The sequence below is a fragment of the Haemaphysalis longicornis genome, unplaced genomic scaffold, assembly GCF_048455015.1.
Source record: "Haemaphysalis longicornis isolate Haplotype H1 unplaced genomic scaffold, Haemaphysalis longicornis Haplotype H1 scaffold_2, whole genome shotgun sequence".
NCBI lineage: Eukaryota > Metazoa > Arthropoda > Arachnida > Ixodida > Ixodidae > Haemaphysalis > Haemaphysalis longicornis.
The window spans coordinates 9238830-9255142 of NW_027526295.1; the positions used below are offsets into that span (position 1 = coordinate 9238830).

Consider the following 16313-nt stretch of genomic DNA (forward strand, 5'->3'; position numbering starts at 1 on the left):
TATTCCCAATTATTTTTAGCTCCCCGGCCATGCTTTCAGGTTTTATTTCCTCAAGCATTTATTGCCAGTGTTCTGCAGTGTCACTCAGCAAGACTATTTCGTCTGCAAACCTCGAATGACTCGAGTATTCTCCGTTTATCCTTAACCTGTGTTTTCCCAGTCAAGCTTGCCAAATACCCCCTGGAGACATGCTGCGCACAGTTTTGGGGAAATTGCATCTCCCTGTCTTACTGCTTTGCGAATCAGAAATTTATCGCCTGCCTGTGGATGGTTATCGTGTATATTGAAGAGTACGGAGCGACCGCTCCCACCCTTCGCTGCTGGGAGGCTTCGTCGCTCCGCGCAGTGTACTCTGTCGGGATGAGTGACCATGCGGCACGCGTGCGATTGCGCCTCAAAGAAGGCCTCATTCGTTTTTTTCGTTTTGTGGCAGCAGGTCTCATAACCGAGAAACCGACACCACAAATAGCAGTGAAGACGCGGGACTACACGCCGACAGGCAGGCCCAGCATCAAGCCGACAGCAACCACCCACACACATAGAATTACAGGGTAGTTTGCGGTCAGGGTTAAATTCGCCAAATTAGTGCATCTCTCTAGCCGATTTTTTCAGAAAAAGAGCAAAAAACAACGGCTCAACAGCGGAGCGGATTCGTCACATCAAGGTTAACCGTCGCAACGCCTTCGTTACATAGACGTCGCAAACACATCGATTTCAATGGGGCTGGCAATGGGGAATTTAAAAACTTTGTTAAATCGAGGAATTCCTTACATATAGGTATATTACATCCAGGTTTAACACTCGCTGTTTTGATATTTTTTGCACTGAAGATATTTTTACCACTGCATATTCCTAAGTATGGGCTAAAATTACTGAATTTTTTGTTAAGTCATTATTGTGTTAGCCATGTCGTGGCTCGATCGAAATGGAATAGTACAACGTAGCTTTTGGAAATTAAAAAAAAGGTTTACAGGAGTGCTGCCGCGAAATTTCTAAGCTCGGACAACCATGGGAAAGGTTTTTCAGAACGAAAAAGGTTTGGGCGTGTTGGTTCATAGTCACTCAGAAAACAGAAACTCAGAAAAAGAAACAGAAAACAGAAACTCAGAAAAGGCTTTCTTTGTATATAGAGATATCTCCCAGAAAAATTCAATAGCAACCGTTTAGTAGAACATATTTTAAGTAAATTTTAATCTTTCCGCGCACAAGAATGGTCAGAAGAGACACCCTCTCGAAATCGGCACCAGCAAGACGCCATTTGCTCCTCCTGGCTCCAAACTGCCTACGTGGGGGCTCCGGAGACGTAGCCAGCTGGTGGCTCGATTGGCGCGCTCTGTTCCGCCGTGTGTACGGGTCACTAGTTTGGGACTGTCGTCGTGTTGCCCGGTGGCTCGATTGGCGCGCTCTGTTCCGCCGTGTGTACGGGTCACTAGTTTGGGACTGTCGTCGTGTTGCCCGGCGCGGGGAGATGGTGGGGACCACGACCGGTCTGGACGCGTGGGCGTCCACTCCGGAAGTGGTGCGACGAGAACGATGACGTCACGAGAGCCCTCATGTCATCGTGGCCTTGCCGGCAGTCGTTTATTTGAAATCGAAACTGGCAGCAGTCATCGAGGCTGTAAAGAAATATATCAACTGTCTGATGTACGATTCCATGGTTAGTGGGCTGTGAGGCACCCATAGCAGCGAAAAGAAAACGCGAATACTTTGTGTCAATACTCCTTTAAAGGAGTACTGACACGAAATTTCAACGCTGAGATAGCTATGTAGAATGCTGCCTTTTTATCAGGAGGTATCTCCCAGCAAGTTTCAACAGCAACCGTTCAGCGAAACATACTTAAAATCCATTTTAATCTTCGCCCGCACGAGAGAGCCCAGAGCGGACCGACATGACATCATCTGCTACTTGCCCCAAACTGCCGACATCGGGGCTCCCGTGACGAAGCCGAAGCGCTGGCTGTGGTTGGCGCGCGCTGCTCGGGTGTGTGTACAGGTCATGGTTTTGGGACTGACGTCATGCTGCCCGGGCCTGTGGGGACGGCGAAGACCTCGGCCGGTCTGGGCGCGCGCGTGCGCTCGCTCGCGCGCACTTCCAGAGCTGCAGCGATACGGCAAGAATGGTCACGTCACGTGATACCTCCTGTCATGGCAGCCGCTCGGCGTTCGTTTTGTCAAAACCGAAACTGACACGAATAAACGACGCCGTAAATGAATCTTTAGGCTGCGCTCCGCCGTCTAATCTGTCATTCTATTAATAGTGGGCTGGTAGGCACGCATAGCAGCGAAGAAAACGTAACACCAAAATTGCGTGTCAGTACTCCTTTAATAATCGAGCAAACTGAGGGTAGAGCAGATCAGGACAGAGAATCATGGGAAGACACGTACGACATTTTCTTACTTGAAAAGCCTGCGAAAAAACGGCTGACGGTTATTATTCTCTGTAATGCGAAATTTGTGCGCACCACGAACTGCAGTCGTTTCGCTCACGCGCATAGGTGCTGCATCTCAGGAAGGGAGCGTGTGAGGAGCACCTCATGGTGGCGCGCGCTGATCTGCCATTATTCCCCGGCGCGCCCCCGCCGCCGGGCATGTTGTTGTAAATCGTGTTTCAAACTTCTGCGCAAATATCACGTGGTTCAGATGAGCCACACAACTAGGCGATCGCGGAGCCCATCCACCAGTGCCCACACTCGTTGTTCAGCACTCATTCCTGAGTGCTGCTGCGCGCTGAGGCCGCACTCACAAGTGGGTTCTCTCGACAGCAGCGATGGTAAGCCTCTGCGTCGGTGGCCCGAACTGCGTCTCATGAAGTGAACCATCGCGTCCTTTAACTAGACGATGATTGAACGCATGTCATCCTCGAGCGCCAACGGCACGCGCTGCTATGGCGTCATCTCGCAGGCCGTCGCCAACGCCCAGCATGTCTCACTGCCTTTCCTTACTGCGTCGCGGCCGACGAGCGTCTAGAGCGGGCTTAGTATACTACCCTCCCCCTCACACTTTCCCCACACTTTCTTCCGCCCTTTGTTTGCTTGGTTATGACGCCGACGTCGAACCGCAGTAGCGGCCACCAAAGTCCTGCGCACTAAAAGCAATGCTACAAACTAAACGGGGTAAAGGCACCCGCTAACAAGTCTGCCATAGTTCGCCAAGGTGTGCTTAGGACTTAACAAACGACCTGGGTCACTAGTATACGTAGGAGTCACTGTTGGCTTTCTTCGAAACATTAGATTAATTAAGGAGTTTTCTTTCTCGCTACTGCGCGCTTCTTCTGTGTTGCCAGAACTTGAGTTGGCAACTTGTTGGCAAGTTGTTGGAATTTGTATTGGCAAAGTATTTTGCGTCCGAGCAGCTACAGATGTAATACAGAAAAGGGTGTTCACTATAGCCTCTCAGACATTTTATTTTTATTGTTCAACCCATCTCCAAATTTTACTGTTCCTGTATCCCATCCCAAATCCCTGCTATGTTCCCTGTTCTGCTTCCCTTCATTCTATCTAATTCGGAACACCTGAGATCCAGCCACATTTTTCGTCTTCCTGTTTAGAACTGTTTTTAAGGGCAGTTTGTTTAGTTTTTAGTTTTTCGTCTGCAATACGTGTGGACCTCAGCAGTGAGTAGGATTACTTCAAATCGCAGTGTACACTAGAAGTGTTCATTGTTATGGTATGTCGTTCTGTGCAGTGGACCTTCTTCCAGTGGCCTCAACCAGCTGGGCAGCCTGGTTACACCCTCGGAAGACGGGGACTCCGTTACACAAATGATTGACGAGTCCGACGTGGGCATAGACAATGCAGCCTTCGAGCAAGAGAGCGATGACGGCTGCGTCATGGTTGATGGCAAGCGTGCAGTTACGCTCCAAGACTTTGGCAAGTTTGCCGATGCAAACCGCAGCCAGAGCCCATCAGGATCAAGGGCAAGTTCAGTGGCTACCAAGAGGCGCGTATTTGGCTCCAGCATTGGATTCAATGTCAAGGACGTCACCATTGACATTCACGCGGACTCGTCCAAGTGGTGACGCGCCCAGCAGACGGACATCGCCGGCCTTCCTTTTACTCCTGTCCGAAAACTGTGCTCTCAGGGGGGGCCTGCAGAGCAATGAAGAAAAACGAAGGTGTCCCGCAAGACACTACCGCGGTGCACCGGTGGGTGTGGTGCGCGCAGGTGATGCCTAGTCCTATAGCCCTATGAACATGGATGGCTTTTGGTTTGCAGAGGCTTTCATGCTTGAGTGACTAGCCCAGCTATTGGTAAGAAACTTTTTGGGGAATCAAGTTCTACAGCCGTGTACAGGGGGCTTGTAGCTGTGCTAATTACACTTGCTTTCTACTCATAAAACGTCCATAAACCCTCGTCCATGCACTTACAAGATGTGAGATTTTCTGCTGCAAAACAAAATTATGAATAATTGCAACCATGAATTCTCTAGCATGGCTTTGGTCTGCCAGACCGTGCAGCCGTTATGCAGCGTGGAGCGTAATGTCATATTGCTGGAGAGAGCACAAAAAAGGAATGCCATGTCATATTTTGCTTTTTGTCGACTAATGTAGTGGTTTAGGACTTGTTGATAATAACTTAATCAATATCTTATGTTCCCAGTTTTTGTTAGCAATCGTTGTAGATATGAGTGTTTTATTGTCATGTTTTATTGACTACGAAAATGCATACCAAGCTGCAGGTATTGCGCGAAATACTTTGGTGATAAAGGCAAAGTGTGCTTGTCACCAAAATTATCAAATTAGATTGGACACTTTGGCGTTATATAAGCAAAAAATAGAAAACTTTCGGGTGTAACTCACTGAAATGGAAGAATTGTAAAACTCAGAGGCCATCATAGCAGTGCACCCTGAGGCAAAATTTATTGAATTTTTGTTTGTGAAATATGCAGTTGATGAGTATTTTTTCTGTTTCCTCGTCTAGCTGATCTTTAAGTCAAAGTAACGTGGTCATGGTTTGGGTAGAGCAAGACGCAAAACCAGAAAGGTCAAAGGGCAGTGACTTCTCACAGCTGACACTTTTTACTGGCACGATACCGCGCCAATTTTCATTGAAACTGCGCACTATCCCCGTCTTCTAATGTTGAATGTTAATATTCTCCACTGTTATGGCTGCTTTATGATAGCGCACACTGTTTAATATGTTGGTACCTATAATTTTTCGCAGTACTTGCGAATGTCCTCACATGGGATGGCATGAAATTGTGTGAGGTGGAAGAGGAAATTAAATGTTACTTCAAAACACACCTTCCCCGCGAAGTACACTAAGCGGACAAAAAGAATTGCCAAAAGATACACTCTGTATACTTATTAAGGCTTTCGAAAAATTGAATTAGATACTAGATACGACAGGCCGATTGAAAAAAGCGACATCTGCGGGATGTGAACTGATGTCAAAGACCAAAAATACTGCTGCTTCGACAACATTCATTTCAGAAGCTTGTCCTTGGCATTCTGCATTTGTCCAAGAACTGAGTAGGGAAACAACTCACAACAAAATCTTGGGGAAATTTTAGTTAGGAACTGCGTTTCTGAAAAAGTCTGGTATGAACCTTGGGAGAAAATAATGTTTTGGAATAATCTTCCAAAGTTTTATTGTGACACCTTGGTTTTAAGCAGTGCTATGGACGCCTCGGGAATCTGGAGAGGAGCCAGCCTTCAAGCACAATCATAAGAAATTGATGATCGGGGGCTTGTTGGTTTTGTTATGTTGTCGAAAATTTTGGAAGGGGCAGTTTTGCAAGGAGTAGGCAAACAAAGTGTGACACAAACGCTTGAATGAAACCCACAATCGTATAGGCAAGAAACAGGGCTTAGAGGGCCTGTATAATCGCGACCTCCGTGGCGCAAAGGGAAACTTTCTGCTCTAATAGCGGAGAAAATATTAGTTTCTGCATCGGATTTTAGGAGCTTGTTCCCGAATAGGTCGGTCGCCAGCTTTAGATCTCCCTGGCGCAGCGAGGCCTCTGCCCGCGCTAGAGGCAGCCTTGTCGGCACTCCAACGAATCACCTGTGAGGACTTCACAGAAGCCTTAGAAGCTGCTTCTAAGCTTGTGCCTGTGGCGACGCCACTTTGCTATGCCAAAGTTGCAGCACGTTATTGTCCAAACGCTTAGCGCCTCAACACTGCGCAAAACATACACCGCCTATTCCTTCTGTTTGGTCGGCGCTCACTCTCACGAATCTATGGTGCACAACCGAGAACCGCGTGATTTGCTTCTCTTGTGAAACTGCAGGCCATGACGCGTGCTTTTGGTGCCATCAGCTGTTTCTGCACGGAGATGCTTTCCGACGACCGGACTACATTGGCACTGTATGACCACCTTGCTAGCTTCGCAACGCTGGACTTGCAGAGCAGTCCTACACCTCACCTTCTGACGAATTCGCTTCCAACACCCGCCGGTCGCCTTCCACCTGTAGTCGTTCCATATTTCCAATGCGTCGTCGTCCAACCGTCCACGAGTAAAACTGATCGCCGCTCTTTCGGATGCAAGAGCTGCGGACCCGTCGTAATATCAAAGGCCTTGTATGTATTTTACAAACGTGACCAAAGTGATTGTTGAAGACTTCACATGCCCATGAGGAGAGTGAAGTTGCCGCATCAGCCTTGGACGACATAACAATGACGTAAAATCAGAAAAGTATTAACGCTAGTAGCCGGTTTTACTACCCGCATTGCCACAGCGCATCACGTGGAGTCCTTCATCGTTTGATCCAACCGGATTTTCGTGCAAAATTAGCTGCACGTCTTCGCGTTTCTCGTCCTTATGTGTTCACATGTGCATGTTTGCGTGCAACCTGTTGTCACGTTCTTGCCTTCTCATTTTCTGTGCCCGTGCCGAGGGCGCTTTGCTTCCGCTGTGGGACACCGCAATGGCCAATATACATGCTTTTTTAACAGTGCAAGCCCAAGATTTTATCATTTTTACGCCCTCCGTAGTTGTCATGCCAGTAGTCGGTGGCCCAATACCAGGCAGAACTGCTATGTTCACGCCTCCTGATCTATTTATCCACGGAAAAGGCATTCCTCTCATCCATGCTATTCTTGCTCTCGAGAATACTGCTGGCACAATGTTTAATGACAGTACATGTTTTGAACCAATAACTGCGTTTTGTGGAGGGAGTTTTGGACATGTGGAGAGTGTTGGCACACACTTCATCAGCAACTTCCGAAAGGGCTCACGTGTTCTGTCCCTCCAATCGCTATGACCACCTTTCTTTGTGCATCTGATTCAGCCGCACTCGTTCTTTCGTAGACAACACCCTCGATCCCAAGTAGAACTACCTGACGGGGTAGTTGATGAGTAGTTCCCACGGTTTGAAGCGCAACCAAAAAACGCGGACAGTGAACTTGAAGTAGACAGAACCGGCTTTAACTTCCAACTACTTCATTGCACTATGCATGCACCTATATTCCAACAAAAATCGAGAGGGCGAGAAAGAAGGATAATGCCACATCCAGAGATGATAACAAAGGTGGAGATGGATGGAGCAGTACGTTTTCAAGAAAGCCCATTTCGCTACTGTGCAGTGCAGTCGAGCTGTCACACACACAATCACTTGCTCTCTTTTTGATATAGCATCCTTCAGATAACTTCCTGGCCTTCCTGTTCTTGCTTTTGTTCATTAAACGCAGCGCATAACCGCAGGCATAACAGTGGGCAGGAAAATGCGCTGCCTTATCATTTACAATCGGCAATTCATATTTCCGAGCTAAAACCTTCCGCAAGATACGGAGAGCTCGAAAACACCGACAGCGCAAAGCGCTTTGAGGGCTTTTCCCACTTGCCTTCTTTCTGCGTTCACCCAGTATGCGCGAGCACAAGCGTGCAAGTTTACAACGGTGAATACAAGGGTGATCCCGTATCTCTCGGCCACCTTTTTCGTGTTCTGAGGCACTCTGTGCATGTTCGGCATGACATCCGTTTTTTTGCGGTTGGCAGATGTTTTTGGCTTTCTTCTCTCCTTTCACTTTTCAAAGCAACGTCTTTGCCACAGTGACGATGACAGTGCCAAGGAAACCGGCCGAGTGGAGCCTGTGAATTTGACGATTGAAATCATCCTGCATCTTGTGAGCGCACAATTAATGTGAAGCAGATTCCAGAGTGAGCGAAGTAATTGCTGTTTTAGCTGTTTTAAAACAAAGCTGTTTACCGTCATGCTAATCAGGCGCACAGCATATATACAGCTCAGAATTCGTTGAAGGAAATCGCAAAACAAGCATCGAAACGGCATTACGGATGATGAAGCGCCTGTGACATTGGGACCCTCTACCGCCCCCCACCATGTGTTCCTGGAAAAGATTATGTTTGCAGATTATTTTTGGAGGCTAAGCAGGACCAGTGTCACTAAATAGATCAGTTCTTTCCCAAGGCGCCAAGGGCATGCGTCATGCCGGCATTTGTTTGTCAGCATTTGCCGCCAGAGAAGCCGAGCGTATACATAGTGCCAGTGCATACGGTATTACTTGGTACCGCCACTGAGGCACGCGAGTCAGCAACGGCGGCCGTTCTGTTGGTCACCAGTGTTGCGAGGGCATGCGTCACGCTAGGCATTTTCATGGCAGCAGAGAAGCCGAGCGTAGTGCCATTAGATACGGTATAAGGGTACCGCCGCCAATAAGGCACGCGAGTGAGAAACGGTATCCATTTTGCCGGTCATCAGTGGTGCGAGATGCGCATCTTATGCCTGGCCGCTAACTTTGACCGCGTCATTTGTTAAGGACGGTACCAAAGACTGAGCAAACCGGCTTTCTTTGGACGCACATGTGCTGCTGAAATGCTGTTACACGGGTTATGTTTCATTAGCATTCGCAACGACGCCAATCGCGTGCAGCCGCAGAGCAGGGAGGACAAGCAAAGCCTACTGGAGTTGACCAACTAAACTGCATAAACAACAAAATGGCGGCGCCCACGAACCGTCGCAGCGTAAGGAAATGTCAGGTAACGCGAACTGACCAATTGTCCTGGAGGCGGCACGGAATAATGGGAGAAAAGAGTGCCGATACTAATACCGTTATCTAGTGCCCCCTGCCCTGCGCAACCGACAAGCCCGCCAAGACGGCGAGAAGTATTTTATACCCTCCTCCATCACCAGTTGTTGTGGTTTACAATAGTTTTCCTGGTTATGTACTTTCGCGGGCGGGATGACAATGAATCTTTTGAATGCTCAGATTGATATGGCAGAAATTCTTTCTGAACACGTGGATTGTAACACCAACAAGCATGGTCTTCAGAAAACGTCATGGTAATGTCTAAAAACTTCAGTTCATTGTCAACCAGTACTTTTTGGGTGAAAGCTAGGCCTTTCCCGTGTCGATGAAACAGCTCTAAAATCTTTTGTACCTAGGCAAGCTGCGTCACTAGGGTTAATTTCTTCAAAACAATAAATAGCCATTTACATATCTGAAAACGGCAAGGATAACATTACAGTCAATAACATCATAAAAATTTGGTCTAGACTACTTAAAAAGGTCCTGTGTCTCGCCGATTCTGTGCAACAACACCAGAAGCGCTCCTTAGTCTTGTTGCATCTCTGTAGTTAAGCTTAATAATTGATATTGTTATTTCAAGTGCTCCAGGCAGCACTTCAGGCCTGGGAGATAAGTAAAGCACAATTACATGTATAATTGACTGAGAAAGTCGAGAGGAGTCGCGCTGAGGGCAGCCCCCTCGTGAAATCTGAGGGGGGCGACATTGTTCTGCCGCGTACTCCAGGCGCGCATTGTGAGAGAATATGGGTTTCGCGAAAGACTCGTTCCGGCCTTATTGGGCACAACTAACAAAATTTCAGGTGATTTTTGCGTTATTTGTTCGCAACGGGGTACGAGCGGGAAGCAGAAAATCATTTTAATGAGCGAGGAGTGAGAAGGTCGACTAAGGCAAAAAGCGGCGAAAGCGTGCATGTTGCCTCGCATTCCAATCCACGTATGTGAAAACAAATGAAGGGATGAAAGAATGCCGTTATTTCTCGTACAGTTTACAAACACAGTACGAAGGACGCTTTTGAAAGCAGTTGCTTATAGGTACCACTTATCCCAGCTAAGACACTCTGTAACCGTGCAATATTTGTTTGGTCCTCGCCGCAGTAAATAATCAGCTTTCGCAGTTAAAAACTGATGCGGCTCCGCCGGTTCCACAGCTGGCCCAAAGGGGCACAGACAATAACGGCAATGTAAATGGCGCTGTGATGTTCTCAGAACATGTAACGTGGTATACATATCTCCTAGGACAAAACGGTAACCCAGGTCAGTTTGTGTGAGTGTACGCAGAATTGTAGTTGGAAACCGATCGTGGCTTAGCATCGCGCCAATTTTGTCATGAAGGAGTTGACATTCTATTTGTGTCGCCAATTTTTTGTTAAACGTGGCACAGCACTTACTGCCAAGTTTTTAATCACTCAACGGATCAATTTTATTTGCTTCTCAAAATTATATATGGGTATTTTATACAGAAAATGCAGAAGGGGGTCTCAAAGTCAGCCCCTTGGCGGGGCCTGCTGTACAGAACAACACAGAAAAAAAAGATCAGCAAGGAATACAAACCATGGACAATATATACACAAAATATTTAATACAGAGTCAACACTGTGTGTGCAAAGTACGGAAATATGTTGAATTTGTTAATTTCGAACACCGTTTCTCTTCACAGGAAAAAATGCTGCCATAAAACTTGTTTTACAGAACTAGTGAATCACTCCGTCTGTTTACTTATTGACACATTCCGAATGTCGGTTAAGCCTTTGTGCTATTTGTAATGTGACTCTGTTTCAGCATATAAATGTAAAAGATAGCATAAAACGCACAGCAGACACCTTAAATATATTTGTTGTACGACAGTGACGGCGACAGAAGACGCTCGTGGTGATACTAGGTCTCCAAATAGGAACAGCCTATTTACTGTGCGATCCCCTCCCCCCTTGACATGGCCATGATTATCATACTGCATTTATATCCTCAGTTTAGGAGGGATTTCGGTGTGAAAAGTCCACAGAACGCCAAGTGGCTGTTTGAAAAAAAGAAGTTTTAAAAGGGAATGGAATTGACTTTGTACTTAAAGCCGTGCGAAGGTGATTTTACTGTGCAAAGAGGTGCAATGTGTACTGGTTATTTTTATGTGCGAAAGCTTGTTAGCTCCAAAAATTGTCACTTTGGAGCACTGCATCTATTGTTGCTTGCTTTCTAATTCACACTGTTTTTTAGTTTCATTGTCAGTGCTTGCTCAGACGTTCGTTAGTTTTTGCAATAAGTTGTTGCATACACTGGGGTGTGAGCGTTTATGTTATTTATTGCTTGAACTTTGAGGCCTGAAAGCCTTTGTTTTGAGTGTTCGCTGTTTTAGTGGTCTTAGGTGGCCATCAGATTGGTAGCGTGTGATAAATCACTCTAGTCACCATTGTGCTTGTAATATTCCTGTCACATTAGAAAACACGCCAAATTGGACTTGTAATTTTATGAACTTGGCTCTTTGTTCCAAGAAACTCTCCTCAGATGTTTCAGAGAGTGACATCACAACGACATGTGGCGGTAATGATTTGGACCACGATATTGGCTGCTGCAAAACCGCAAACATTATGGTTATGGAAACAGTAGCCACTCTTGGGAGCCTTCATTTTCCCCAAGTCTATACAAGTGAAATAGGACGTTTTGCAACTGTATTTTTCAAGCACTGGTCTGAAAATAAATCAGTTGCATTTACTGACCTGCCATTGCTCTAAAAGAATTCAACACGATTTTGAATCACGAGTTGAAACAAGCAGCTGGCAGATATTGCAGCATATTTCCTCATGAGACGACATAACTACCGCAGTTTACGGTGCATGAACTTGTAAATCAATCCGAAACACAAAAAAGCTTCATAATGACATTGATGCGCCCAGTGCGGTGTATTCCGAAGGATTGCTTCCGGACATGCCCTTAAAAAATATAAAACTTCGAACGCATCAATTTTTCCCTTTATTGTACATAAGCTGAGCGCAATCTGTACAAACTACGTAATTACGATTACTGGCCCAATTTTGTTCTTGTGCTCGATTGCGCTCATCAGAATGTTGCAAAATTGTTGAATGTCCACTAGAAAATTTTTGAGGTATGGCATTTCTATTTGGCGAAAGTGTCCATGTGAGTAAGTGTTGCTCATCCTTTGTGCGTGACAGCACAACACTGAAATTGGAAGCCGCCGCAATGAAAAGACGGCATTCCTGATGTGACAGGAATATTATTGTTTCGACCAGTACACTCCTGGCCAAGATTTTTCCAGGTGACATCTTTTGTGAATTTTTTGTTATTTGTGAATAAAACATCGTTGAGGATTTTCATTGCTTTCAGTGATCACTTCTTCTAAAATAGCGGTTAAATTTTTTCAGCAACAGAATTCTGGGTAAATGCAAGAGTAAGCATCAATTAATAAAAAAAAACAGCTCGAGACACGAGCGAAAACAGAGAGGGACGGGCGCTGCCCGTTCCTGTCTGCTTGTCTTAGCGCCCGTCCCTGTCTGCTTTCACTCGTGTCCCGTCCTTTGCACTGTTTTTATTAATGGATTCCTACCGACTAGCCCAGCTTCGCACTCTCGTACAGTAATTCACTGCCTTGTAATTCGGTGCCTTTGAATATATTTCGCACTCAACGTTAGTTGCGCAGACTGGCAAAGCAAAGGTGGCGATGACCAGCAGATTTGCGGCGCAACTTTGCCTTGCTGCCGTGGCTATGCACTAAGAGAATGCTTTATTTTTCAAATTACCAGGGACAGGACAGGATTAAATAGATGTCGGGTTATATCAAGGTATCGTGAATTGCCTCATAATTTCTGCGAAACTATATAGGCTGAGGTGGCGCAGGGGAACATAAAAGGCCTATAATTATTTGGCCATTTTGAAGTGAAACAACTGTTCAGTTTTGGCTTTTGACTAGGCAAGGCATTTGACTGGAATAAATATGTCATTTTGTTTCTAAAACTCTGGTATTAAAACTCTCTGTTATTAAACTTTGGTAAAAACTCTCTGGTAAAAACTCTGGTATTAAAATTCTAAAACTCTCGCCCAGCTTTGGAACTGCTACGGAGTTTATGTACTTTTATATATTTATTTATTTGTTTGTTTGTTTATTTATGTATGAATTTATTTATTTATTTATTTATTTATTATATCTCAAAGGCCCATTCGATGTATTACATAAGGAATAGGCATAATTAGCAACGGATGAACAATGTTACAGTCCCGTGCAGTTCCAACCCAAAGGAGCGAAGATGAGCAGTAGTTTCTGCTGGCCGTGGATAAACAGCTTGGTGATGGTTTGTACGGCTAGACAATCGATGAACAGGCAACATATTGGGAACATTAAAAGGATCGGGATAAAATGTGTGAAAAAGACAGGGTCTAGGTATATGACGACGTGATTCTAGCTTGTTGGGGTATCAACGAGCTTTAAGTTCGGAAACGCTGGAATGATAAGAGTACTCAGAGTAGATAACCCGGGCAGCGCAATTTTGTACAGATTTTGAGTAAGTTAGATGAAATTGATGAGGGTCCAAAACCGAGCATGCGTACTCTAATTTAGGGCGAACAAGTGTGGTATAAGCTAATAACTTCACTGACGAGGGAGCAAGTTTGAAATTCCTACGAAATAAACCCAGCGCACGATTAGTAGAGGACGCCCCGTTGTTAACGTGAGATGACCAGGTGAGGTTGCTTGAGAATGTTACGCGGAGGTATTGATATGATTCTGCTGTTAAAAATACGGAGCCAGAAATGGTGTAAGTTGCTAATGTTGCCTACGGTGGAAAGATATTAACGACGTTTTATTACGTTTGAAGACATTAACCAATCGTTACACCAGGTTAAGGCAGTTTGGAAGCATAAGGATATTGTTCCGTTGCAAGAAAGGCAGCAGGCGAATTTGGGGGCAAAGACAAACGGAGATTTATTTAGGCGAACTTGTGCCTCTAGAAAGAAAGCCACCAAAAAGACGTGGTCGCACGTGAAGCACTGATCAGACAAATCAGCGTTCCAAAGAACGAGCCGTTCCACGAACTTTCCTCGTCTCCGTGGCTCCGCCTCATAGCAGACGCACTCGTGACATTTGCCCCACTCTCTAAAGGGCATCGTCCCGATGCTCAGGGTAGTAGCTACACACGGAAAATAGTAGAGAACTGGAGCTCGGGAGAGACAGACCGCATCGGAGTGCTGTCGTCCAGATTTATAAACGACGGTTATGTCGAATTCTTGGTGCCTCAGGCTCCAGCTCTCAAGCCGTCCCGAAGGGTTTCTAAGGCTCGTCAACCAGCATAGTGAATGATTGTCGCTTAGGCTTGAGACGGCCGTCCATACAGATAAGGCCGAAATTTCAACACCGCCCAACAACAACAAGGCATTCTTTTTCAGTTGCCGAGTAGTTCGACACCCCACGGGAGAGCGCCCTGCTTTCGAAAGCAAGAACCTTTCCGGCACCATCTTGCTTTTGTACTAAGACTGCTCCTAATCCGATATGGCCTGCGTCCGTGTGGATGGTGGTCTCTGCGTTTTCGTCAAAATGGGCTAAAACAGGCGGTGTTTGCATGCGCTGCTTCAGCTCATTAAATGCCGTTTGCTGTTCCTTGTTCCACAAAAATGGGGTATCATCTTGGGTTAGGCGGCTTACGGGGGCTGCGATGTGGGATGGGAAAAGGCTGGAATAAATCGGCGGTAATATAAGCAGAGTCCCAAAACGCGGTGTGCGCCTTTTTTGTCCGTAGGTTTCGGGAAATCGGCGAAAGCTGCAATTTTGTCATGGTTTGGCTGTACTCCGCGGCTAACGACGTGGCCTAAAAAGCGGAGCTTCTCGCAACCGAAATCGCATTTCCCCGTCTTTAGTTTGAGTCCGTCTCAATGTAATGCCTGGAGGACCAAACAAAGTCTTTCCAAGTGCTCCTCGAAAGTAGCGTAAAAGACAACGTCATCGAGGTACACAAGACACGTTTGCCATTTCAGGCCGGTCAAGACACTGCCCATGAGCCATTGAAATGTTGCTGGAGCTAAGCATAAACCAAAAGGAAGAACTTTAAAGTATCGGGATAAGATGACCATATTTAAGAACGTTGCAAAGCTTAAAGGAACTAAAATTTATAGTTACGAAAATTTCTCTCCGCAAGTTCGTGCTCTGCGTAAAAAAATGTGGGACGCCGCTGCTCCTTTTCGTGATATATGGTGTTCTACTAGCTTGAGGTTTGATTACATTCTAATAAACAAAGCTTGGTACTGCTGGGATGAAACACCGAATTTCCTTGTCAAAGCACCTAGTTTGCCGAATAATTCCGATGCGATGACCTCCTCGGCTGCATCCGGTTCGGATCTCCGTTCCTCTCCTGGTTAACGTTCCCCGGCAGCAGCGCCTGTTGTCTCCAGTTGACGTCATCCTGGCAGGAATGAAAATTTCGTCCTTCTAAATTTAAACGCTAGCAGCATAATACAATAGCTACCTAGCCTTCTCTCTCTTGTTTCAGCGTATTCGCCTCACGTCATCGGCATAACCGAAACGTGACTACATGATGGTATTCTCAATTCCGAGTTCACTCCCCCAGGGTACACAGCAGTTCGCACTGATTGACTCGAGGGGAAAGGGGGTGGTGTTGCTCTTCTGATCCGTTCGGACTTAAAATTTGCTGTGATTCCAAGCTCCGCCGGCACTGAGTCTGTTTGGTGCAAGATTTGCCTCGAAAAAATATGCAATTGTCGTTAGCGTTTTCTATCGGCCTCCTGCGTCGACTATTCAAACATTACAAATTCTTAATAACTTAATGTACGAGCGGAATTTTAGTGCATCGAACTTCATTTGCGTGGGTGATTTTAACGCCCCAGGGAACCACTGGCCTTCCATTACGTGTAATGGTCGCGAAATTTATATTTGCAGAGGAGTTATATACTTTACAGTATCTTTCGGCTTAATTCGAATTGTTCATGGTGCCACCAGGTTGAATGCTGTTCTCGATCTCGTATTTTTGAGCTCCGCCTTTTCGGATAAAGGCTTTAACTTCGAAAAAAATCATGGCCTGTGTAACCATCAGGCTGTTCTCGTTTCCCTCGCATGCGTAAGGAATAAACCGCGATATGTTTTCACTTCGTTTCCTGACTTTGAACGTGCGGATGACCTTTCTGTTTTAGACGCTTTTGCCGATGCGTATGATGATTTTGTGCTACTCAGCGCTTCAGGTGACATTGATACTCTAACTACCACTTTTGAAAAGCTAGTAAAATCATGCATTTCAGAGTTCATCCCTACAAAGACTAAAAAGAAAAACACTGGTGTTCCCTGGATGAACCGTGATCTTTTCCACTTATCTCGTTAA

General features: G+C 45.9%; 1 protein-coding gene across 5 annotated transcripts in view; it reads left to right on the top strand.

Moving 5' to 3' along the window:
* The window catches only part of LOC144168731 (dual oxidase maturation factor 1-like), a 129264-nt gene extending 116953 nt beyond the window's left edge, over positions 1–12311 (top strand). For all 5 annotated transcript variants that reach the window (XM_077697676.1, XM_077697675.1, XM_077697677.1 and 2 more), the window contains one exon: positions 3685–12311. In XM_077697676.1, the coding sequence (XP_077553802.1) occupies positions 3685–4018 (334 nt within the window). In that variant the 3' untranslated portion in view covers positions 4019–12311. The remainder of the gene's footprint in view (positions 1–3684) is intronic.
* The last annotated feature ends 4002 nt before the right edge of the window (positions 12312–16313 follow it).